The 25,807-nt window shown below is 43.3% G+C and overlaps 2 protein-coding genes across 2 annotated transcripts; one reads left to right on the top strand and one right to left on the bottom strand.

The window, feature by feature from the left end:
- Nucleotides 1-15,087: 15,087 nt before the first annotated feature.
- LOC146246697 (proline-serine-threonine phosphatase-interacting protein 1-like) lies at nucleotides 15,088-21,311 on the top strand. The gene is made up of 15 exons (XM_084682816.1): nucleotides 15,088-15,211; nucleotides 15,874-15,974; nucleotides 16,510-16,584; nucleotides 16,766-16,800; nucleotides 16,889-16,995; nucleotides 17,273-17,335; nucleotides 17,704-17,805; nucleotides 18,096-18,141; nucleotides 18,237-18,316; nucleotides 18,558-18,656; nucleotides 18,777-18,873; nucleotides 19,446-19,536; nucleotides 19,700-19,779; nucleotides 19,935-20,047; nucleotides 20,156-21,311. Exons 1-15 carry the CDS (start codon nucleotides 15,179-15,181, stop codon nucleotides 20,285-20,287), a joined length of 1,254 nt encoding a protein of 417 aa, XP_084538942.1. The 5' UTR covers nucleotides 15,088-15,178; the 3' UTR covers nucleotides 20,288-21,311.
- On the bottom strand, nucleotides 21,164-23,856 carry LOC146246696 (tetraspanin-3-like). The gene is made up of 7 exons (XM_084682817.1): nucleotides 23,720-23,856; nucleotides 23,036-23,227; nucleotides 22,852-22,926; nucleotides 22,610-22,711; nucleotides 22,369-22,521; nucleotides 22,179-22,262; nucleotides 21,164-21,983 (listed from the first exon to the last, which is right to left on the bottom strand). Exons 1-7 carry the CDS (start codon nucleotides 23,780-23,782, stop codon nucleotides 21,891-21,893), a joined length of 762 nt encoding a protein of 253 aa, XP_084538943.1. The 5' UTR covers nucleotides 23,783-23,856; the 3' UTR covers nucleotides 21,164-21,890.
- Between the last annotated feature and the right edge of the window lie 1,951 nt (nucleotides 23,857-25,807).

The following is a 25,807-nucleotide window of genomic DNA, read 5'->3' as shown; positions in this document are numbered from 1 at the left end:
AGAAACTGTGAAACAGTAATGTCACTCTACAGCACTATTGACTGCATGGGTACTGTACGTGCTTCAGTGCGCTCTGAAGTCCTTCTAGTGTCTGTCATCATGATAGTCATTGATTTGATCATATTGCTGTATGAAGAGCTATATGACTATCCCCTGTGAGAGACGACTTAGATGTTCTCCCCAACTCATAAAACACGATTACTGATCGAATCACTCTCATTGAATTGAACAATTCTACACTTTTAAAGAACATATGATTAAAACCAATATCCAGTATGGATGCGCCCACAGACGACAAACACACAGGTACAAAAACACACCGACACACACACACACACATACACACACAAACACTTACACACAGACACACACACACACACTGTTTTAGCGACAGGACAGATCCACAGAGACCAACACCAGGGGGAGAGATGAGCCTGGTCTCACAGAGCCTGAAGATTATCTGCTTCACTGGATGACGGGAACACATTAGCAGCCTGAATGTTTCTGCCTGGCAGCCCCCAGTCCATGTGGGGACATGAGAGGCCTTACAGGAGCTGTGTGTGTGCTGTGTGTGTGCTGTGTGTGTGTGTCTGTTGGAGGGGGAGGGGGGGGGGTGTATGTGCGCCTGTATGTGTTTGTGTCTATGTGTGCACTGGAGGAGCTGAGTATGTGTGTGTGTGTGTGTATGTGTGCCTGTATGTAAGTGTTTGTGTGTGTATGTGTGTGTGTGTGTGTACGTGTTTGTGTGTGTGTGTGTTTGCAGCCCCCTGACGGAGAGAGAAGCTCTGCTCATATCCTCTCACACTCGACGGAGCAGCGAAAGGGAGATCAGTCAGAACTAATGGAGTCAGACCTTGAGGAGGGCCAGACCCGGGAGAGGGTCCTGAGACAGGGGGCTCAGAGGAGGTGTACAGACAGCCTTTTACACACCTGCCTGCGTCTCAGGACCCCTGAAAGTGTGAAGATCTTCATTGCAGCTGATTAAATATGAATGTCCATTTGAAAATGTGACGAGGTCCAAATCTATAAGCAACTGTTAAGAATAGCTGTCAAATCAACGTATTTTTCTATTTTAGCTAAACAGGGAGGAGAGAGAAAGAAAGAAAGAAAAAAAAGGTCTGCGCGGTGAGAGGAAAGGGAATTCTAATAGAAGAATATCAAAGACTTGAGTCAGCACTGGGCTTCCTTCACTGACTAGCACATGTATCTCTTCTCAAATATTGCCTTTCGCGCCCACTTTCCGCTCTGCCGTCCTGGCATGCATGGAAGACCAGCTGTTGATGTTCTCCTCACAGTGTATTTATTGAAACAGCTAATACAGCAGCTTATCACAGACCTCTCTCTTCTTTCCAGCTCCTGAGGCAAAAGCACACAGTGGTTGGAGAGAGAGAGAGAGAGAGAGAGAGAGAGAGAGAGAGAGAGAGAGAGAGAGAGAGAGAGAGAGAGAGACTGCTGCTGCTCTGTTTCTTAGCTGGGGTCTTCTCCAACCAACCTGTCGTGAATAAGCGCTGTGTTCCCCAATCCAGCCAATTACACGGCAGTCAGCAGCTTCAGACCTGGCCTTTTCCGCGCCTGTTAATGAAGGCGCTGCTCGTCTGCAGCTTACTCTAACATGAAGCAGGGCCCCTCCCACCCACACAGTCCAGCCTATGGCCTTAACTCTACATCTTTAGTTGTCACTCCTCCAAGGCCGGGTCTGCCACGGTTCTGTCAACAGATGGAGGAGAAACCATCGGTGCTGTGGGTGAAGGAAGAAAAAAAAGCCTACCCACAAGCCCCTCACACAGCACCTCGGCTGTGGTAAATTGCCTCCGGCTCTGGGATACAACTTTACCGCATGTAAGAGGACTGGTTATACACCACACAATATAACTCTCTATTTCTCCCCCCTCATATCGCCCTCTTGGAGATGAAACCCACCAGATACACTCTTGGACACAGGAAATGTTTGACAGGAGATGATATGAATTATTTGCCCGAGTCAGCCAGCCCCCTGACAGCTTGGTTTGGGAGAGGTGAAATATTTATGCGACTGGTGCCAACACAGAAGGGTGCCTGGGCTGCCCCATGGTCTTCGTGGGAGACATGCCGACCACAAATACAGGAGATCGTTACCCAGACAGCCTTGCTCTCATGTGCGATCCGCTCCAGTGTGTCCGCCACGGTTATGTCACATGTCAGAGAGACTTAGATCAAGGCAGGACATGAGGCCGTGTGCACAAATAGAAAGAGATAGGCTGTCTCGTTCTGAACCGTCTTGTGGTGTCTCTGAGATGTAATGAATTTGTCAGACTACTGCACCAGCTGCTGATGATACTTTGTACGTGTTCAGAGAGGGGCGAAGCCCAAACCATTCCAACCTCACCAAAGTGTTTGTTTTTGTCTTTACTTGAGTAAGGAAATTAATGTGACGACGAGACAAAAAAGTAAATCGCTAATTCAAACTTTGAATGTGTCATTTTTCATAAACAAACTTCCATCATGTTGCGTTTTAAAATGTTCTCAAACTTTTCTCCCAAACAGTTCTCCCTCTCAGCTTTGTTTACTGTTCACAAGGCTACGGACATTTCTCAGTCTCCACACACCCTGTCAGGAACATTACATTCGGGCTACATGTCCATCAGACAGACAAACAACCCAAGGCCCCTCACAACCGTAACCCACGCACCAAACCAAAATAAACCAGAGGGGAAACACCTCCAAACACGACATAACTTTATTGAGCAATATAGAACATTACAGATGTGGTCATTATTCTACACCTTTGGAAGTCTGTTTAGCTTGTGCAGTGGGTGTGTGTGTGTTTGTGTTTGCATGTGAAAGGTAGGAGCTTTGGCCAAAACACCAAGTCACCAACATCTTATAGTAATCACCAACTGCATCACTGGCACTGTGCACTAGTTTAAGCTAATGAGGAAAATGAAAGAGAGAGAGAGAGAAAGAGAGAGAGAGAGAGAGTGCTCCGTCGACACAGAGGCTGTTCATCTTTAACAAGTGCTGCTGTGGAGTCTAAACAGGGAAGGGGGTGCACGGATGTGTGTGTGCGGGGGCGGGGAGGGGGGTTATCTAAGCCACCCAGTGAGTGCGTCTGGGCCACTCCAAGACAAGACCACCCCCCACAGCCCCTTTTGATCTGGCTTTAGATAGCAGAGCTCCCCAAAGGCCATTAAAAAGCCATTCATCTCAATACTTAAGGCAGGCCTTCATACGCAGCCCAAGTGTTGCTGATCTTTATTTAACCCTGTGGAATCTCGTTAGGACCACAATGGTTCTAATATTACGTTTCATGGAGGTATGTCCAAGGAAGTTGCAGTACGGAGGATACAATGATACTGATCTTGATGGCACAGTACATGAGACTGCCTCAGTCCTTTACACAGTACACTGTCCCATCGTTCAATGACTACAATGAATACATTCAATGAATTGAGAAGCATCAATTTGCCATTGTGCCACTATTCTTTGAGTGTTACTGTAGTGTGAACTTGTGAGAATGGAATACTCCATCAGGTAAAATGAAGAGAAAAATAAAGATATTTGATTAGCATGTTACTGTAATACTACAATGCAATATGATGGATTCGCATTAAGTAAAAACCCCAAATTCTTTGCCAGTAGGTGGGACCGCTCACATGACTAAGTGAGAGCAGGTGGCCAGAGAGGCTGCAGAGAGAGAGAGAGAGAGATAGAGAGACAGAGAGACAAAGAGAGAGACAGAGAGAGAGACAGAGAGAGAGAGAGAGAGAGAGAGAGAGAGAGAGAGAGAGAGAGAGAGAGAGGGGGGGGGAGGTTTGGAAGTGAGATGAGTGCGAGAAACAGTGAGAAAGAGCAATGGAGAAAAAGAGCGAGAGAAAGAGAGCACGCGAAAGAGAAAGAGAGATGGAGAGAGAGATAGAGAGATGGAGAGAGAGAGATAGAGAGAGATGTGCAGGGAGAGATAAGAAGAGCAGGCGGAGAGGAGGGGGGGGGGGAGTGTGCTGGGCCGGGACCCAATGGGGCCATCGATCCAGGCAAGCCTTACATCAGAGACAGGAAACCTGAGAGTCGTGCTTCATCATCATCCCCACGGAATCCTCCTCTCCTCTCCCCTCTCACCCTAGCAGACCACATCCAGAGTAACATTTCGTCCCTCCTGGCAGGCAGCTACTGGGGGGACTGGGCCCGTCAGCCCAGCAGAGCTGCTGTCAATTCATCATCTCCCAGCAGGCTCGCTGCGCCTGTCGCTAAGTGCACACAGTCATCCATTCACAACCCCTCATTCATTATACTGGTGGGTCTGTGAGAGCTGTTGCTCTCCTGCCTGCGTGCCGGCCTGCTCAGGCTATTGTTTTGAAGGGGTCCGTTTAGCAAGGTCAGTGCAGCAGTCCTGGGGGGTGAGGGGGGCTAGATTGGATTTGTTTAGGCCTTGCAAGTCCCAGCGGGGGCCGAGCACGACCCCCACCACCACCCTCCCTCGTCTTTACTCTGTTACACCCCCGCCCCCCCATCTCCTCCCTCCTCGTCCATCGCTCAACGTCCTCAGCGCTAAGGGGGTTTGTGGGGGTCTAGGCCACTCTCCAGTTTCACCTCTGGGGTGTGAGTCTGGTCTGGCGTGCATGTTGCTGGGTTAGGCTGTGGTGGCTATGGAGTTGTCTTACAGTCGTTTTCATTCATCTCGATCTCACAAACAGGCCCGGCCAAATTTTACACACTCGGTCATGTTTTTATACACTATGAAAATTATGATAATTCTCTGAATTAATTGAAAGCAGAAATTTTTCATCATATGTACATTCTTGTTGTAGACTGTAGGTCTGGTGAGCGGTTACACACCATATAATCCTCAACTATCTATCAGGCCATCAATCAAGACTAAATACTCCAGTATCATTTGGTCAAATCTTCTTGGATTCCCCGTCTTCCCTGCATCCTGTACTGTACATCCACTTAGTCTGATTTGCAAATCAATGCTGATGGAACTCCCCGGATGAGACTGATAAAAACTATACATTTTCCCCCATGAATAATACATTACATCGGCTGTTTGACTGCTGGGTGACATCATCAGTGAGGAGGGCTGAGGGCTGAGAACCAACATGTCTTGAAACCCTTTGTGGGTCTGTTCTTTTACAGGGGTATGGCTCATTAACGAGTCAGTGGAGAAAGGAATGTTTATTGTGTCATTTGTGGGAATTCTAGAAAGTTCAGAAGAAATCAAAAGTAAACTGGTGTTTTGGAAAGTAAAATTATTGTCACAGCACCCTTAAACATTGTGTCTATATGCCTTTGTGAGTTTCCCCTTGCGGTGGCATATATTAGGGTATTCACCACAGAAATCAGAGTTACACTGGCCTGGTGGCAGAAGCAGGGAGCAGGCATGTGTTTAGATTTACGGAGGCAGGAGGATGATGTCAGCCAGAAGGAGAGCCCACGAGCTGCACCAGCCAAGTGGCTGTTTTAGAGGCTTTTCACATGCATGACTAGTTGATGCATTTGCCCCTGGATTAATTTTTCAACATGGCGGGTACTGCGGGCTGATAAAAATGCAGACGTTAATGCGAGACGAGAGCCCCGGTCAAAGAAGGTTTTTTTTATTTTTTATTCTATGACTTGAATAATGTAAAAATCCAGAGAATATGGATACATAAATAACTCTTTGCAGGAGCACAGGACTGTACCCCAACCAGCTATCTGAATCCCATTTTAGCCGACAGTCGGTTGTAGGTGAGGAAACAGTGAACTCTTGTATGTACAAAGAGGCTTGGCCTCATGCACTGGCAAAGTTTCATGAGCCAACCACCCCACTTGCACACAAAGTGAGTAAATGGTCATCACGATCAATATCTATTTCCTGTGGTGTCAGGTTCCAGAATAATGTACATATTGAACCAATGTTTCAGCAGACTCCAACCACAGTTTTTCCCCTCTTCCAGCCCTCCACTATTCTCTTGCTTAAGGAGAGCAAATCTCTACAAATCAAATTAAACAAATTATTTTCGGGCAGTGATTGATCCCTCTTTTTGCTTCAATGGGCTGCCTAGAATTCTAGAAGTGTAGACTGGGGCATTTACGACGGGAATGCTCTGCTAATCCAGTTTGCAATTCAGTTTATCCTGCATAGATCAGCAGTGTTAATGTAATGGGTGAAAACTCCAAGCCACATTGTGTGATTGCTGATCCCAGTTACGAGAAAGCTAGCATAAACGCTGAAAAGCATTGGCGAACTGATTGAGACGATCACCATGATTGGAGATCACCATCACTACCTCCCCCATGTTATGCTCCCAACTAGCTCATGTAAAACATTGCTACAACCAGTAACCTAAGTTATTGCCCTTAAGGGAAACAAACCCATGCGCTTATGTAAAACACTGGTAAACCAATCAATGTGCAGTCTGTTCTAAAAGCAGAAATTGGGGTGTCTGCTTAAAAGCCTTCACTTTTATGCTTTAATCAATTTATGGGTGTACCGGTCATCCTGTTAAAACCAATAAACTGGTGGATTACCATGAATTACAGTTTACTCCATTGACCGAGTATGTTTATGATGCAAGTTTGAGGTGGGGATGAGGGGGGTGGAGGGTTGCAGTTATTTATTTTATTCATGGACCCAGTTACCCAGTCATAGGCCAGTTCCCTTGTCTGGGCATCTGGGTTTCAACTTTTGTTGGAAGTTGTCCAAACTATTTCAATCCTTATTCAAAACGTAGACTAAATGTGCTATTGGGTTTAAAGGAATTCAGCCATACTACAGGGATATGCTGAACTCGAGTAGGGCACAGCAAAATTCAACTTTTACCAACCATTTACCAAACCATTAACCAAAGGTTAGCCAATGGTCAGATGAAGGAATCATCTGCATTGGAAGTGAGTACAGTTGTCGCTCATCTGACACTAATGGCTGTTTAGTGTTCCTTGGTCAGCCAGATGTGGAACTGTCAGGGCGACCAGACTCCCTCTCGCTGCTCTCAGTGCCATGCTCGCACGCACGCACGCACTCGCACGCATGCACACACACACTTGCAAACAAGCGTGCACACATAGAATCAGGCACGCACACACACACACACACACACACACACTTACACACTCACAGAGACACAAACATTGCCTGGCCTCTCCTGTTCCAAAGCTGACAGGCTGAGGGTTCTAACCCCCCCCCCCCCTACCCATACTTCTCTCTCTGCCTCGTTCTCTTTCATTACCCCTCTTTTATTCTCTCTCTCTCTGTTTATCTGTCTTCCTTCCTCTCTCCTCTATTTTCCTCTACCTCTCCCTCTCCCCTTCTCTCCCTCCCTCTCTCTCTCTCCCCCTCTCCCTCTCCCACTCTCTCTCTCTCTCCCCCTCTCTCTCACCCCTTTCTCTCCTTCTCTTATACCCAGGCAGGAAGAGCCAGGGCTGGCCAGGTTATTTCAGGCCTAATTGGGAGATTGATGCTTCTCAGAAACCTGGCACCTTCACATGCCTTTCATCTCTTTCTCATCCACTTCCTCCCAAAGACGCACCGTGAGACACGTTGACAGCTGATGGAAACACAGCGATGCCCTTTAGAAAGTTTATCAGAGTTTACAAATCACACAAGGACATGATAGCAATGAATAGTGTTAGAGTTTACAGCTGTTTAGTTGTGTGTGTGTATGGGGAGGGGGGGGTCACAACTTTTTAGCAGGAGTTGCTATAGTGTTATCCAGTTTCCACCAATTTACCCTCACCCCCATTCCTCCAAACCCCCTCTGGCTTTAGTAACCATTACCACTGCTAAACAAAAACTGAAAGACAGTGAACAACCCTGAAAGGGGCTGGAAGAATAGGTCTTCGCTCCGAGGTAATGGGCCTTATTTAAGGGGAATGTCTGGTGGGCCATGGTGGCTGTGGCCGTATCGCGTCCCCATCGCAAGCCACTCCAGAGTGGCTGTAACATGAACCACAGGTCCACCGCCTAGAAAACACCAACAGGAAGACGGGCAGTTGCAGCAGACAGGCCAGAAGCAGGTCCCTGCGACTGAACCAGGGCCCGTCCGACCCGGCGGCCTTAAGGGCTATTCTGTTCAGGCACGGCCGTGGAGAACAAAAGTCCCTCTGAAAGGACCCGTCCAGGACCCCGCCAATCACCACAGTAAGATGTCCAGCTGAAATTACCAATTAGTTTACCAATTGGCTGCAACGGATTCGATTGGTTTGTAATTAATTCTAGTTACTGGCGCGTAGAGCAGGACTGATGGCGCCATGTCTTTGTCCTACTGACACACTATCCCACAGAGCCTGGCCCGGGGGGGGCAGCGGACATCAATACATAGCCCTGCAGCTCCAGAGCCCCCCACCTCCTCCCCTCCCTCACACACGTACAATACTCCACACACACACACACGCATACACACACAGGAACGCACACACACACGGACACGCAGACACACAGCAGCCCCTCGCAGCGCTCGAGTGAGCATGGAGAGGGGGCGAAACCTCAACCGCCTGAGAAGGTGCTGACGACAAACAAAGACAACAGGAACCTTGTGTTTCTCAAGTCTCCCTCCCCACCTTGCCTCACCCTCCCTTCTTTTTTTCTTCCCATGGAAGAGGGGGTGTGATTGTGTAGATGCTAGTGTGTGTGTGTGTGGATGTGGGTGCGTGTGTGTGTGCGTCTGGGTGTGTGTGTGCGCTCACGAGGGGAGCACGGCAATGGCCCAGCGCGGAGGTCACATGGCTCAGTGATACCTCCCACACTGAAGGTCAAGGCGTCCACTCAGAGAGGGGCAGGGGGGGAACCAGATCGATGTGCCAGATAAAAATACACAGGGACTCCTTCCTCTAGAAAAACACACGCAACAAATGACTTAAACGCAATTACAAATGATCCCAGTCTCTTCTCATTGAAAGCGATATCACATCGCCTGTGGCGATGACTGGGTTAGAGACGCAGTAATACAAGACATTAAAAGATCATAACAGTTTAAATGATGAGGTTGCTATTGTTGCTCTGGCCCAAGTCCTTTACCATCAAACGGCTGGTTAGCCTGAATATAAAAAGGGGAGCGTTACTGTCCCCATCATGCATGATACCCTGAGCGAAGTGCGAGACCCTGAGCAGGTCCCATGAGGAGAGCGGTATGAGGGAGGAGAGCTTGTGAAAGACGACAAACATGATTTATGCAAGCGGGGAGGGGAGTGGTAATGGAGAGTAAAGCTCCGTGGTGCTTTTAGTTAATGACAAGTCAACTGGTGAAAGATGTGTCGGCCCCCACAGCAGCTGATTAGGCCTGGTTAACAGCGGAGGACCCCAGCCGGCCAACAGTCATCGGGTAATGAATGCGTGCCACGCCACGCTTGAGAAGGAATGGCCTGCCAAGAGGCTCTGACCGTGGAGCGAACGGTTAAAACGCCCTGCCCGGCGCGGGACTGAGAAATTACCACTTTCGCTGACAAATCGAATCGGCCCACACTTCTGATCTCTGCAGCACTTGTCGTCAACAGAGACGGATGGATGGTACCTTTGCTCGAAGACAATGGATGAAATCGATATCATGACAATATCCTATCGAACACCTATGACTGATGTCATTGGTGTTCCTGTAACACAACATCAACTAAACAAACTGACGCAGTCTGTTATGACCTCACAGACACCTGAACGGCAAACAAACTGCAAAAGATCTTAGAAATGAACTCATGTGAATTGATGCATTTCTTTCCATTGAGGCTAAGACACAAATTATGCTAATATGACTCAAGACAGTAGACCAAGCCTACTCCTCTGTAAAGCATGAGGTGGCATAAATCATGGATGGAAGATGGAACAAACACTTGATAAGAACTAATTAGGCCTTTCAATTCTGGGTTAAAGAGGTTTCAGTGTTATTCAAATAAACTCATAAATCCTCTGACCCATTCTGCATACCAGACAGCATACATTAGTCAGTGTCTGTACATCCCATCATACTAAGCGTGTTTAGTTTTGTGTTTAGTGCTACAGCAACAAAGACTGCAACCCTACAGTATACCAACCAGCGCACCGGCAACTGCTGTGGTTTACGACAAGAAATCGAACGCAGCCACTATAAAACATCATATCAAACTAAAGGTCTGATGTAGTACGATGTCATCCCTCCTTTAGGATTGTGTTAAAACGACTGAACCTTGAACAACACAGAGAGAGCAGACAAAGGCAGGGATGGAGGGGGGGGGGCAGATGGAGCTCTGGGTATGCTTGTGGCAAACCTTAGTCAGATATTGTTTGCGTTCAGCGTTGAGTCCCATGCAGAATTGATGAAACCTCACCGGTATCGCCGGCACAGTGCTGAATCACAACGCTGTAGATGCTTCTCAGTTTTCCCTCAGGCTAATTCCACCATTTATCAGACCGCTCCATTAGCTTCAGGGCACAGGCTGGGATGCATTTGTGGTTGGGTGTGTATGTGTGTTTGTGTGTGTTTGTGCTTTGGAGAGAAGGCTTTCACGCAGCAGGAGCCATTAGGAAGGGTGGTTGAGGTGAAGCCTGGGGCACTGCCCAAGCACTGGAGGCATGGAGGAGGGGGGTTGGTACAGGTACAAGGAGTGGGGGTTTGGATGGAAAGAAGAGAAACAGGAAAGAAGGAGAGACGGTGCGAGAGGAAAAAAGGGAGAGAGAGAGAGAAAGAGTGAGACATTTGGGTAGGAGAGAGAGATACAGAGGAGGAAAAGAGCGAGAGGGTGAGAGAGAGAGAGAGAGGGGGGATTGGGTGGGGGCGTGTAAGCACGCACACACACACAGTAGCTGATCTCCTTACACAGCCCTGGCTGTCTGCAGCCTAACCACAGGCCTGAGCCCTGCAGAGTTGACCGCAAAGCAGTCAACTGAGGCACACCGGGCCTTATCCTGCATGACACGCCGGTCGATAATCATGCACACCGCCGCATAGCACAACACACCAGTGTAACAGGAATACCTGGTCCCGCAGTAAACAAACACACATGGATGGAGCCACGCTGCGACAGACAGGACACACATCCATCTGGCTAACTTCCTCATCGGGGTCATCAGGTGAGGTCCAATACTTCAGTACAGTATACTGACTACATTGACTTACAATTTAGTATAGTCTAATAGGTCAATAAACCGCTTGTTCATATACACTGCTGTCGTTATAAGAGGCAGGGGAAAGAAAACTCACCGCCGATGGGGAATGAAAAGCGGGAACAGAGAAGTGGAAATATTGAGTCAGGGACAGCCCCACTGTGCACCTCGGAGAGGTCGCGTGTTGGAGAGATGGGAGGTAAGCTAAACACTTAGGCTACCTCTGGCCCGTGTTAATTACATGTGCGCCTCAAGTCAAACACAGATGACCCATTGCAACAGATATGAATCGCTGTGTTCAGTTTTACCACAGCAATAAAAGTTGTGATCTAGTGCTCTCCATCCCCTGCCTGGAACCCTGCATAGCTCAGAGGCCTGGACCATCACAGAGAGACTGGCATGTCAAATAAACCTTTCAGGATTGTCAGTCTGACTCAGGCACACATACTGGGGAAGGTAGATACCCTTTGTCCCTTGGCACACAAATATACATACTGTCCACAAATATACATACTGTCCACAAATATACATACTGTCCACAAATATACATACCTGTACACACACTCTTAGAAACACTCTTAGAAACAAACAAATACCCCACCCGCAACCTCCACACACACACACACACCTACACACACACACACACACACACACACACACACACTGTTTACAGCCTCCTGGTAGTACAGGTGGTTCTGATTGTGGTCACTAAAATAATCTAGTAATTTACTATTTTGCTAATATTCTTTCTCTCCCTCCTTCCTCAAAAGCATATGCATACACGCACACACACAAGTGCACACCAACCCACACACGCAGTGGGTTGTTTACCCTCTGTCATCAATCTTCCCCTGCACAGGATGACCAGGGGAGTGGCCAGTGATAGTTCTCTCACCAAGAGCCTTCAGAGCATTCTGTGATACTAACCAGAAAACAAAAGGAATGTCTGAGGAAAACATGGAAAAAGGTCTCGTGAAACATTGAAACATCTCAACAGCCCCACCTGCTGTTGGATTCTATTAGAGCTCTTTACATGATCACAAGTGCGACCGGGAGAAAGACGATTGAAATACAGCATAATGCCAGATGTACACTACACTTTGTTTGGCAACTTGCATTTTTACTTGATTTTTCAAGAACAACTTGAATATATACAAAGTAAACTGTACAGTTGGGCATCCAATCACAGACCAAAAAACCACAGACAAAACCTAGTTGAATTCTATAGCATAGAGCATAGCATAGTTCAAGCAGAATCTCTGTCCACTGTCAAATTGATGAATTCACCAAGCAAATTAGCAGCATTGCTCCTCTCCCTCTCAATCAGCACACACACACTCACACAAAGACACACACACAAACACTCTCACGCACACACCAGGCTGGTAGGAGGCCAGGCCAGAAGCATCTGGTCAGGTGGGGCTGGAAACATGGGATGGGACGGTAGAGGACAGAGGGAGAGGGGGAGGGGCAGGGCAGTATGGAGAGCCGGAGGGAGAGAAGAGGACAGGGGTCCCTCAGGAGAGACTGGCTGCAGGACAAATTAGTCCAACACCAGCATCAAGTCTGTCAGGAGCACCAGGCAGGGGGGAGAGAGGGGAGGATACTGCTTGTGGCATGCCCCTCATGGGGTTAACTGGCACAATCAGCCCTATTTGTTGTCTTCACTCCACAAAACCCAGATCTCCATTTTTGGGAGCACAGGAGAGAACACAACGCAATAAAAGTATCAGTCATATTTTTGTGGCTGTGTGTGCATCCTGTGACATCAGTGCTGATCAAATATTTATACAACAGAAAATCCATATGAACAAACATACACGTTGGATGTGTGTGTCTACATGCATGTGTGTGTGTTTGTAGAGCACTGCACAGATCCTGGTGGCTACACTCATAACAGGGAGTTGCACACACAGAGGATCAAATTGATTAAGCCTGGTGCTTTTAGGAATGACATAGTTGAATCAGCCAAGCTAATAAATGTTTAATTCCGAGCCAGACTTAGATCAAATGTGGAAAAAAAGTCCCTCGTTGCTTTGTGGAGGTTTTCGGGGCTCGCCCCCCTTTACCCCTTGCCCCAGCTGTCGGTGTTCAACTGTATTATGACAGCCACTGTGGATCATCTCACTAACAACTACAGGCCCCGCACTGCGGCCTACACATCATTAGCTATCCATCTGTCAGGATCCTAACAGGTTTGCGCTAATGTGGCTAACGCTCATTTCACTGCATTCCTCTTCAGCAGGACTGTGGCCAGCCAGCGGGGCTATACCCACAGCTGACTGGCTCCTAGGGTACAGCACAGGACAAAGAATCGGTGCCAACGCTCAACCGGGGATTATCTGGGATGAAGGGGGAAGAAAGTGTGAAACCAGAAATGTCACACATTGCTTAAGAGAGCACTACCTCGCACATGTATACGCGCTCAGGCAACCACAGTCCTTCAAAATCCAAAGTATAGTACACTTTGGCTTGAAAGTGTTCATACAACCCTTCATATACATCACCAAGTACTGTACCGTATTTCCTGGAGGGTAGACATTCAAACCCAACAGAAACAGAAATAAACAAAAAAAATACAAAAAAGAGGTTGAAGTCACAATGGGCCATGCAAATAGGCCGTGAGTGTAACTCTATACACCAGTGGTTTAGCAATGGAAAGGTCATTTAGTGAATCCCTCAGGTAGGAGAGGGAGGAGGGCCTGACACGGCCCGTTTGTCACAGTTCAATAACTGCCACTCTGAAAGGAGGCTGTGCCTGCATGTGGGCCGGTCACCAACAGCACAGCTGATTCCCAGCGATTATCCCCTTCCATTAGAGAGCTCCGCACTGGGGTCAGATCCACCAGCCCCACTTCCCTGTCTGTTTCTTGGTCTGCTCTTAAACATGGTGGGGGAACGGAGCTGGTAGGCACAACTAGAACACTGTATAAAATACAATATCCCTAAGAATGTGGTCGGGACAGTTGGCAAATATAAACAATTTTAGGTTCTTTAAAAAGTTATCTGAGGTTGTTTTGCTTAATGCTGATTTAATCCTTGACCCAACCAATCTAAAATTGTTACTCTCAAACCTGGTATCTACTGTCGTGCTCAAAAGAGCCCAGTAAATCCAGCTCCAGACTGTCTCTATTGATCGTAAACGACCCCTTTAACCTGTCTGTAGGTGTGTTATCGTGACAAGTGATTTCCTAGCTGAGAGAGAGAAAGCCTTCAGATTTTCACACATCCTATTGACCGATCAGTGAGAGACACCCATAGTCCTTCCTTCTCACTTGGAAAATCAATAGGCTTTTATGTGCTCATCCATGTGTTTTCATGTCCGCTGAGAGTGATGCCTGGGGCACAATTTAGAGAAGTCACTGTGATTGGGAGATCTGGGGTAAATGGAGGGTTTGGGAATCTGTACATGAGGACTTGGGACATTGTACCCTAGGGGCAGGTCTGTGTCTCCCTCTTGTGGTATATTCTAATCAGTCCGCACAAAGTGTATTTCTCAAATACGATAAGTTGGTAAACATGTGACTAGGATACTTCTTGTCTATGGCTGCCCATTTCATTTAGGATATTTTAGATTCAAATTGAGATTATCTGTCTTGGTATTACTACCAACCACCAGATGGCAGGGTAGATTTCTTGATAAAAACAGATGCTGTCATTTTGAACAACTGCAAATACATTAAATGCATGTTGTTAAAATAAAATATTCAAAGATAATATTAATGTCAATTCTTTCTATTTTTGGTCACTTTCAGGTTAATTTAAACTATGTAACTTTCACCCTTCAACTCTTACCAGTATTAGACATTACATTATCTTCCCCAACATAATGTGTAATTCACATAATCATTTTGGGTCTGAAATGAATATGGATATGTATGGATTCTTTAACTCACACTCAATTCAGCTTCCCAGTTGTTTATAGTAAGCGAGAAGCTGTCTGTGGTCTGTGACATCATACTGTGCTTCTTCCTCATTCACCCTCAAAGTTACAGAGAAGCCACAGAGGAGGCCACAAAACAACTTCACTCGTCTACTCGCCGGCTCAGGCTCCTTTTCTTAATCAAGTCTCGTGTATAGTTCAAACCTTATCGCTAAATCCAGTTTTAATTTAAAAAGTATATTATTAGGAATTTGAGGAACTTCAACAGAATGAAACCCTTACTGTTTAAAGACGCTTTTTGGGTAAGTTTGGTTTATTCAGTTACTTATCTTTCAAGCATTTCTTTTTTTGTTCTTGTCATACAGATGCATTGTCATGTATTATTCTTTCAGTCTGTAAGGGATATTTCAGGAACAAACTATACTGCAATTCTTTACAGCATCAAACCAATATGTTAATCCATCTAACAACTTCCTATTTGAAAGAGTAACCAAGAGATTCAAACACAGTACTTTTGATTCTGAATTTTCTCAAGTGTGCTATGTACTGAGAAAGGCCTCATCTTCTTAACAATGGTTTGGTCAACTTACCACCTGACTTGCCTATTTGCATCTCAGGCACCTCTGCAATCAGCCTGCCTTCTTTTAACATGAAAGAGCAAGCTTTAAAACAAGATGAATTATTTATATTAATTTCCTTGTTTTTTCCAAAAAGTTTAAGTTGAGCTTTGCATGTTGACATATAAGGGCATCATAATCAATCTATGTATGTTATTTTGGATATAGACAAGTGTTTCTTTTAGTCACCCAAGTTCCATGGCTTCTCAAAACAAGTTCCACATTTGTCTTTAATCATGCAGGATAATATGTGTCATGCTCAGACAAAATATATCACTGGACTTGTGTGTTGTAACATGCATGGTGTTCTAACTGTAAAAAGTCCTTATATGGCCATGTCATTGAAGGGAACGGATTTCACCAACCATTCTGGCTATGAGATTTTGATTCAAAAGCTTCGTGATGGCAGACGTATGTGCAAAGACGTTGAAGAGCTTCTAAAAATGAGGTAAGTGAGTGGCAATTTTAGACTCTTTTTAGGGGTGCTCAAGCACCCCTACATTTCATCTCAGCATCCCTAAAAATAATAATGAAAAATATATATTTTTAAATGATTTATTATGAATTATTATTATCTTAAACAAGTTTATTTATTGTTGGCACATCATAACCGTTTCATTTGATGCTGGTATTTCATGAAAAAAGGGACTTTCTTAGTTTTTTCATTCATTCAATATTTTGAATAATAATAAATAAATGTAGCCTATTCATTGTTATCAGTGAAATTAGTGATTTATTAGCAAGGGGGTTTAACATTTTTGTAAGGCACTATATCCATGTTACATTCTCATTGGAGGCTGAGCCACCCTAAAGGTCTCATCCTAAAATCGCCCTTGGTAAGAGTTATTACATCGTGAACAGTACTGCCTTAATGGGCAGTGCACATGATACTCAAAATGGACTCCCTAATCTTAGCCTTGTCTAGACTGACACAAGAATAACTGAAACTACAACTTATAAAGCAAGTCTGTTGCTATGCACAGGGCAATGGCTGAAGAGAGGTACGGAAAGGACCTGCTAATGATAGCGCGTAAAACTGGGTTACAAACGGAGATCAGGTAAAGAAGGGTGTCTGCCCCTCCATTCATCACCCATCAGAACCCTCAGGTCTCTTAATACAGCATGTATCCATACAGTCAGATATTGTGTATACAATAAATTACTCTTTGCAGTGAAAAAGCAGCATCATTTGTAAAAAAAAAAAAAAACTGTTGATTTTCACAACTTTCATTTTCTCAGCACCTTAAGGACATCTTTCAATCTGCTAAAAACCCGTGAGTGAGACCTCACAACACGTTTCATGATGATGTCACAAAATCAAACCATCATTTGGCTGTAGTTTTTCCTTTTTTCTTTTTTAAGAAATCGAGAACATCGGAAATCTGCATATTCACCTATCTGGAATACTGAAAGATGAGATCAAGAAGATCGAGATATTCAGAGAACGACAGAAGGAACATAGAAAAAAGGTTTTGTATACATAAGACATACATACTGTATGCCCATGGCCCATGGGGTATTCCAGAAAGCAGGTTATGTGACATACCCAGGTAAGATACCTCCCCAGCTGACACCCAGCATTGTAGCAAAATGCCCAGTAGGTTGCTGCAACATTGTGAATCAGCTGGTGGGTTAACTTACCTTGTTTTGTTGCATAACCTGCTTTCTGGAATACCCCCTAGTCCTTTGTCCTTTGTTTATATAAAAACTGGGACTACTGAAATTACTTTTGATTTCTGCTCACAGTTCGAAGAGATCATGGATAAGGTACAGAAGATGAAGGTGTCCTTCTACAGGAAGACCATGGAGGTACATCCACACAAATTACACAGCAACTGAGAAGCTGCGCCAAAAAAACACATGAAAGGTCATTCTTATATAGAAAGAAGAATGAGAACAGGATTAGGATGTTAAGGTGTAATTTCAGTCAACAGAGACAAATGGGTGGTAAATACAATTGGCTACAGCATCCGTGCCTGTGAAGGAAACTGAAACCCACACATATACAAACATACATTTATACACACAAACACAGATCACAGAAAGTATTTACAATAAATAATAGTCATGATACAAAGGGTTGAGTTGAGGTCAGTACATGGGTTATAAATACCAGATGTCAGCAGTGTACTGAAGAATGCCTCATGAAGGACTCATGAAGCCTCTTTCCTTCCCAGTCAAAGAGGACCTATGAGCAGAAATGCAAAGAGGCAGATGAAGCAGAACAATTGTTGGCGAGGATCCCCTGCACAGCCACAACACAGAAGCAGTCAGAGAAGGTACAGGTGAACTTAGCCCTCCAGTCCCCTACATCACGACCCAGCACCGCAGTTGCTGGGTTTAATTTAAAGTTTTGTCAAACGATTCAATGGCCTGGGAACACGTATTTTTTTGCTTTGTGCACAGTTTAATGTAACTTCAGTACAGGAACAGAGAGTTTAATGACGGGAATGATGATGTGTTTCTATTAAAGGAGAACTGAGACAGCCTTGTTCCTTGTAGGGAGGTCCATTTTTGGTACGTTTGAACAAAACCAATGATCTTAACTTCTCTTACTCTCATGCTTAAGGTGCAGCACAAGGCCAAGCAGTGTCGACTAGCAGCCAGTGAAGCAGGTCTGAGCCATTTTACATATTCAGATGTTTGTTGACATTCATACCATCAGATCAGAAATTGACAAGTTATTTATAAAATGCCTTGTCATCCACAGAGAAAATATATGTTTCTAATGTTGAGCATCTAGAGGAAGTCCGGCAGGACTGGGAGGGCACTCACAAGAGCACATGTGAGGTAGTTATCTGTACAGAGCTTGTCACAACTTTACTGTGCATGGCATAAATACTGCCTGGAAACACAGGATGACCTCACCATATCCCCTTTGTGTGAACTACTCAACAAAGCATAGGGCAAATAAATTGTGTATGTGTGATTAAACAACCAAATAATACAATGTTATTATAGCATATCATGATCAAAATAAGGCTCTTTGTCACCCATGTATTTTGCCAAATCAAGGTTGTGTGTGTTACAGGTGTTTCAACAGCAGGAGGGAGATCGCATCAGTTTGCTAAGGAGTGCTTTGTGGGATCACTGCAATCACTTCTCCCAACTGTGTGTCCAAGATGATGAAGTTAGTTAGATGAGCATAAAATATTAGAAAACAATATTAATATGAATAACGATCAGTTAATTTAGTACAAGGATACCGGGTATGCACAAGTGTTGTATGTGTTGTAATATTCTCTTGTAGGTCTATGAGGAGGTGAGGAAAACACTGGAGAGCTGTGACATCACAACTGACAACAACAGTTTTATAGAGATGAAGTCAACATGTACAAGTCCACCAGGTGAACAATACGTCAAATGTTTAAAAACAATTTTCACACACACATGACACACAAAAAAGAGACAGACAACACTACAGTCCTCATCAATGATGCAAACTTTTTTTTAAAACCTTTTTCGAAAAAGGTTTTTCAACCTTTCAAAACGTTTTTGCTCCTGTTTCTAAAATTGCTTTACTACTGAACTGACTTCCGTAAACTGAAATAGCTTCCTTATTACTCATTTTAAGACCTGTCTTATAAGCGTTGTATATATGAGTGTGTGTGAATGTGTTTCACATGCGTCTGTGCAAGCATTTCATGTGTAAGTTTTCAGTATGAATGCGCCTGTGAACATTTCACACATTTTATATGTGTCGATGAGAGCATTTCATATAGTGGATGTGAGTTTTCAGTAGTATGAATGTGTGAACGTTTTCTACGTGTAAGCATGTGTTTCATATGGGTTTGTGGTCTGAATTATTTCCTTAACGGACAAGCGCGGGAAGTTGCAACAGATTTCGCCATAATACATTTAGACCAAAATAGAAAAAAACATGTATTTGACACCCTAAAAGACTTACCTTAACTTGTAGGTCCTATAGTCTTTGAGGACTACTATCAAAGCATGCAACAGAGGGAAAGCGAGGGCAGCATTTGCCCTGAACGCGGAGAGATGTCAAAGAGGTGATCAAGATTCATGAACCTATGACTTTAAAACGATTCTGTTGAACTATGACCTTTGTAAATTCACATTTCACGAGTGTACATCATTAGACATCACAAATGACAATACATATATCTACACGGCTCAAAACACAACTTGTCTTTAAGGTTGTTGCATTTTCAGTTTCTCCAGTGTACTGCAAGGGAGTAATAATGATTTGAAGCTTAACATCAACGACAGTTTACAGTCAACTCTCTCTACGGGTCAGTATAAGCACTTGACGTTGTGTACCATGTAGGCTAGTGTCAATATAATACCACCTACACAAGCTTTAGCTTCTTCTTCTTCCATTATCTTTCTGTTTAACAAATGGCATTGTTAAGCGTCAACAGCTACCTGTATTCTCTGGCTGTTTTAGTTAATCCAGATGAAGTAGTCACACCAGTACCAGACTCTCAACACATAGCAGCATCTGTGAGCAGAACCGCTAACGAAGACAGCTATGTGGCGCAGTATAACTATTCTGCACAGGTGACTATGCATTGATGTCATAACCAACATCATCATGTTTACCAAGTGTATGTTAATTAATTGTTTTACAGAACTGACTTTCTCTTCCGTGTTTTTGTTCACCCCCAGGACTCAGATGAGCTATCTGTGACCAGGGGGGACGTGTTGGTAGTGCTACTGCAAGGGGATGATGGCTGGTGGACAGCAGAGAGGAATGGTCAGACTGGTCTAGTCCCTGGGTCTTATCTAGCCAAAATCTAGTCATGGTCTCATACACACAGAGGGAAAGTATATACACTCTCACATACTCAGACTCTTACACAGATACACACTCCCAAGTGTGTAAAAAGAACAACACATTCAGCACCGGAACTACAGTCACATAATAGGCTTCCCTGATAGATAGTAATATTTTTTTTGTTTAGTTTTTGTTTGCTTTCAGATCAGGCTATAAGGATATTGACTTGCGTAAGAGATCCCTCTCCTTTATGTATTATCCCTTCTCAAACCAATGATCTCATTAACAGGAAAATTAACTGTTTTATTCCATTTCAACATATAGAACATCTAACACCTTCTTCAATAGGGACAAAGATTAAATTAGTGCTTCATTCAGGGGCTCCCAGTGATAGATGACAGCAGTGAAGATGACTCACCTAACAGACGTGAAAAATGAGTCATCTATGGACGTCATGAATAACTTCGCTGTCACATCGCCCCCGTGTGTTTCTGTCATGTATGTCACCATGATTTATCCAATACAAGCTAAATCTGACATATCAAGTTAACATTAAAATAATTTGCTGTGACAAATTACAAACTGCAACTAACAAATTTAATGGCCATTGTAAACTAAATAGTATTTAAATAACCATTAAAAATGTTAAAGATGTTAATACTGACCGATGTTTTGGATGTGGACACATAATATAATATTACCATGTTGGGAAAATAATAAGATCAACTCCACTGAACCACACTGTAGAATGAGTATTTAAAATATATATCTTGTTTAAATGTATACGTTTATTTCAGTCTTACTTATGTCTCCCAATCTATTTACATGGTTACATTTTTCACATTTGTTCTATTGCACTATAATCCTAAATAACAACTGAACATCAAAAATCTACTGAATATTCCAGGGTATGTTTCAACAATACAGTACACAATTCCACGTAGTAAAAATGTTTGTTTTTTGTTGTTGTTTTTTTTATCATCAAAGTGGTTGAACCACTTCCCAACTGGAATTTGTGTGACTAAAATATAGCTACACAAAACAATACCTACAGTACATGGATTTTCTTAGGTAACACTGATAGTACTTCTACAGGATTTGAGCTGGTGATGGGATTGACTTAAACTTCAGTAGTATTTGGGTTGGCTTCCATATAAAGGTTTAGAGAAGTCATTAACACCTTCAACAGCTCCAGAGCTCTCTATAGTGCAAACTGACACAAGAGGATGGGATACATTCGTTACACTGTGCTAAACTGTAGTTTCATTGACAGATCCCTTATGTACCCCATGTGGGAACAGAAAAAAACACAGACTTGGCCGGATGAAATCAAGAGGCAAATGAGACAACTCATGAATATCAACTTGCCATGTAGACCTACAACTTCAGCCTTATAGTATGTCATAGTAATCACATTTAAAATAGAAAAATAAGAAAAGTAATAATATGCTCAACAATAAATAAATAGCTAGCTTAGTGACCTTTGCCCTTTACCCATCACCAGTGTACTCTATGTTCATGAATTGTGCAAGGTGTTCTTGAGCTGACAACAGTTGAAAACGAATATGGATGTGTCTGGTGGGGCTTTCTTATTATTATGGATAAATTGCAGAATAAGGGTCCTCTTCAAGCATAGGTGTTTGTTGTGATAAGCAGCTCATAAGCTGGGTCATGACTCCTCCTGCACAGCACCACACAGGCACACAGCATCCCCATCATCTAGAAGAGAACAGGAAGAGGGCAGTGGTATTAACACAAAGGACGTTTTGATTTTGAAAATCATGCCACTGTGGCCTGCAGAGTAATTTTTCATTGCAAGGAATTACTGCAGGTGAAAGGTCACTATACTCTCATGTCTCCGTGGTTTTGACACTACAAAACAAATCCAATAATTAAGTAGACTTTTACACTTACCTGTATTGCTGCAAAAGTCAGGGCAGCCCAAATGACATACATCATTATTTCCTTCAATTTCTTCACAACAAGAGCCTCACAACCCTAGATAAAAAAGAAAAATGTACAATAAAAAAAAACTGGTTGGTCCCTCTCCCTCTCTCCCCCCCCCCCCCCTCTCTCTCTCTCTCTCTCCTCTCTCTCTCCTCACCTCTTGGTAGAGGTCTCCTGGATGTGTCAGAGTCCCAGTACAGTTACTGATGTTGGGTTTACAGCAGCTGACGGGAACACTGTTGTTTTTGGACTCCTTGAACCAGGTGGTGTTCCTCCAATCAGCATAGTTGTGAATTCCACAGCAATGAAGCTAAAGTTAAAGTAATAGTGTAAGGACACTGCTCCTGAAACCTGAATATGGTACAATTGTTTAGTGATCAGGACAGGTGTATTCTCACCTGTCTCTGAACATAGTCAATGGCACGACTAGGAGCATCAGTGTTAGTGCCATTGTACTCATCATACACCTTCTTAATGGAATGATTGACTTCATCCTCCACCTAAAATAACGTGTCAATAAGTGGAAAATGTGCTTAAAACAACAATGTAATTAATCTCATGATTAACAAAGTACTACTGCTGACACACCACAAATTTCATGAAGACGCCCTGACAATATAAAATACAACGTGTAACTTACCTTTGCCCTGTATATGTACCCAAGTACCACCACAACAACTTCTGTGACAAACACCAGCAGGAGTATAGCAGCAAACTGTAGCGGATACAAATGACACTATGATGCTGATGTAAAGAAATATTAAGTTATGTAACGTTAGAGTCTCAATATTGAGGTCAACCATCTGTTTTTCAAAGCTACTTACAGTTGCTAGTCCACAGGAACTTTCTCGTATTGTGGCGCAGCAACCAATAAAGCCAATTATGAACAGTAAAGTCCCCACTACTATTATTGTTACAGCTGGGATTAAGGTGTATACATCTTGAAAGAAGTGATCGTAGTCATCATAGGTGATGAACACATAAGCGCCAATGTAACACAGAATTCCAGCTGCAGCCTACAGTGAGAGAAAAACATAATGAGAAGGGGGGGATTTAATCTGTAGTCGTTGCAGTAGGCCTGTGTCGTTTTCTTATATCGGCTGGGGAACTGCACCCAAACAAATCTGCGTGCATACAGACACATGCAGAAGAGCACTTTTACTGGAGATGAGATGAGTAAATCACTACCAAGCATTCCAATTATCTGATACTATCATGATCACACAATAAAACCTTACAACTTAACCAGTAACAGGGGAATACTGCAGCAGTCTGACCATCGCATGAATGCACAAACGTTCAACTAATATTATTTAACCTTTAATATAATACAATATAAAGATATTAGAAAAATTCCTTTCAATACTGTATGCAATATATTTGCAGCTTTGTTAGTCCTTGACTAGATTAGCAAACTCGTCGGTATGGCTGGTGCTATGATTTTTCATGCGAAGATCAACAACCTCGCCGCATCACATCGCTTTTAGCTGTTGTGTTCGCTTGCTTACCCAGAATATGAGGTTCAAAAAAACCAAGACGGTTTTAGATGAAGTAATCCCACACTGCCCCATGGTTACGTTACAATTAAAATGAGATTTACTGCATAAAATCGGTTGTATGATAATAAAATGGCTGTCACATTCCAGCCCACTGGCTCAATTCATCCCATTTCAACCAATCATGTTGGCAAATACACTGGGCAAAGTCACATGCCCCTGTGAGATCATCAAAACAATAACAGTGTGACAAATTCTGATACTTGAGAAAAATCTCTCAACTTCAACTGTGATGTAAATAATAGCTGCTCATAAGGTACCATTTAACACATCACATCCCAATACACTAAAACAGACTACTGGGCAAACAAAACAAGGAAGCAGTCTCCTGAAACAACCGAAACTACTCTTGCATATGGTTGTGAACTCTACGAGTTGCAGTGGCAACTGTAGTTCCAGTCGCAGGAGATTTGCAATTGCAAGGCATGCCAAGACGTTGGTACAAAACTGGAAATACGTTTATTTCCAGCTCAGTGGTAGGCCTACCGTGGGACTAAAACCTAATCCTGTTAGAACGTGTTCAGCCTACATCTTCTAGACTCAACGATCAAAACGACAACTCATCACTTAAAAAAATAATTTAAAAAATCCCCACAGGGTGGCAGTATAAACTTTCAAACGTTGACATGCAGAGTGAGAGTGGTCATACTTTTTTTTGTAGGAAGTTGTAAGCTTCAGAAATATTTTTGAGGAGATTTGTCTGTTACATTAGAATAACAATTTGTTACACACCATATAAGTTACAACCAAGATGCAGCCTAATCATTAGGATAAGAACTTACAGCTAACGATAAATAAAAAATGAAGATAAATCACACAGGAAATGCAACTAAATTGGCACTACGATAGGTATCAAGGTATTGGACTAAAACGTAAGTGGATCTTTATTGAGCTAAATCTTTGGCTAACTTAATCTTTGTCAGCCACGGGTATTAAAACCTGAGAGCGTGCAGTGAAAGGAAGCCCTCAGAGAATGTTAATGGCTGAGTTAGACAAGGTAATTTGGCAAAACAAGGCAAATAAAATATACAAATACAAATAATTGGTATGTCAGTCATGCAAAAATCATAAAACGTTAATCTGTGAAGCAAGCATTCATAAGAAGAGGTAGTCTTTGAAATGTTATCCACTTCCTACTCTTTACTTTTTATGTAATTTTAGGCAGGTTTGACATTTTGTTTGTTATTATGAATAATTTGACATTCTCATTTATGCTAGGACAATCATAATACTGTAAATATTAAAGTGCAAAGTTGTGTGTGATAAACATATAGGACATGTATCAAATAAAGTCTCTATTTGCATTAACCATCCAATCAACATCAATGTATTCCTGAGATGCCAAATAGCTGCTTCTTCTACCATAAGATTGTTAGTTTGCTATCATTAACCTGGTTAATATCTGCCGTGCCTGCAGCAGATAGTGTCACAGCTGTGCATGCAAATGTTGGAGGAAACAGAGATTACTGCATGTGCTTTACCATGCAAGAGAATGATATCTGTGATTTGTATAATGAGTGGGAAGGAAGCAACGAGAGGCTACTGAGAGGATAAATTCAATCTTTCTCACCCAAGGAGAGACAGGGCATATGTCATTAGAGATCTATGTTGTCGCCAGACTAACATGCCATACTCCTAACTGGGAACACCGCCTACCCAACAAGTCTTGCACTAATGACATTCAGTCATGCACTTTTAAATCATGAAAAATGTATCCCAGTAAACTAGTGGTGGTAAAATACCACTGTTCTACATACAATACTTTTTAATTATGTTGTACCACACATAAAATATAGGACTCTGAGGCACACCGATGATAAGTCTGTGTTAGTTTTTTTGTGTAGTATTTTTGTGTTTACATTTTGATAAACTTCCTTCAACAGCCATCATAACTAGGTTACTATTAAAGAAAAATAAATGGAGTAATTAACATCGGAAAAATATTAACTTTGTAAATGATTGAACTTGTGGTTTTGAGATAATGATGTATTTTGGCCTTTCAACAGAAGGGATTAACAGTGAGATTACATTTGGCCCTTT

This window comes from Hypomesus nipponensis, chromosome 19 (genome assembly GCF_054491055.1).
Source record: "Hypomesus nipponensis isolate SF chromosome 19, ASM5449105v1, whole genome shotgun sequence".
Lineage (NCBI taxonomy): Eukaryota > Metazoa > Chordata > Actinopteri > Osmeriformes > Osmeridae > Hypomesus > Hypomesus nipponensis.
Note: the sequence above shows the minus strand (reverse complement) of the source record. Positions and strands in the feature narration are given on the sequence as shown.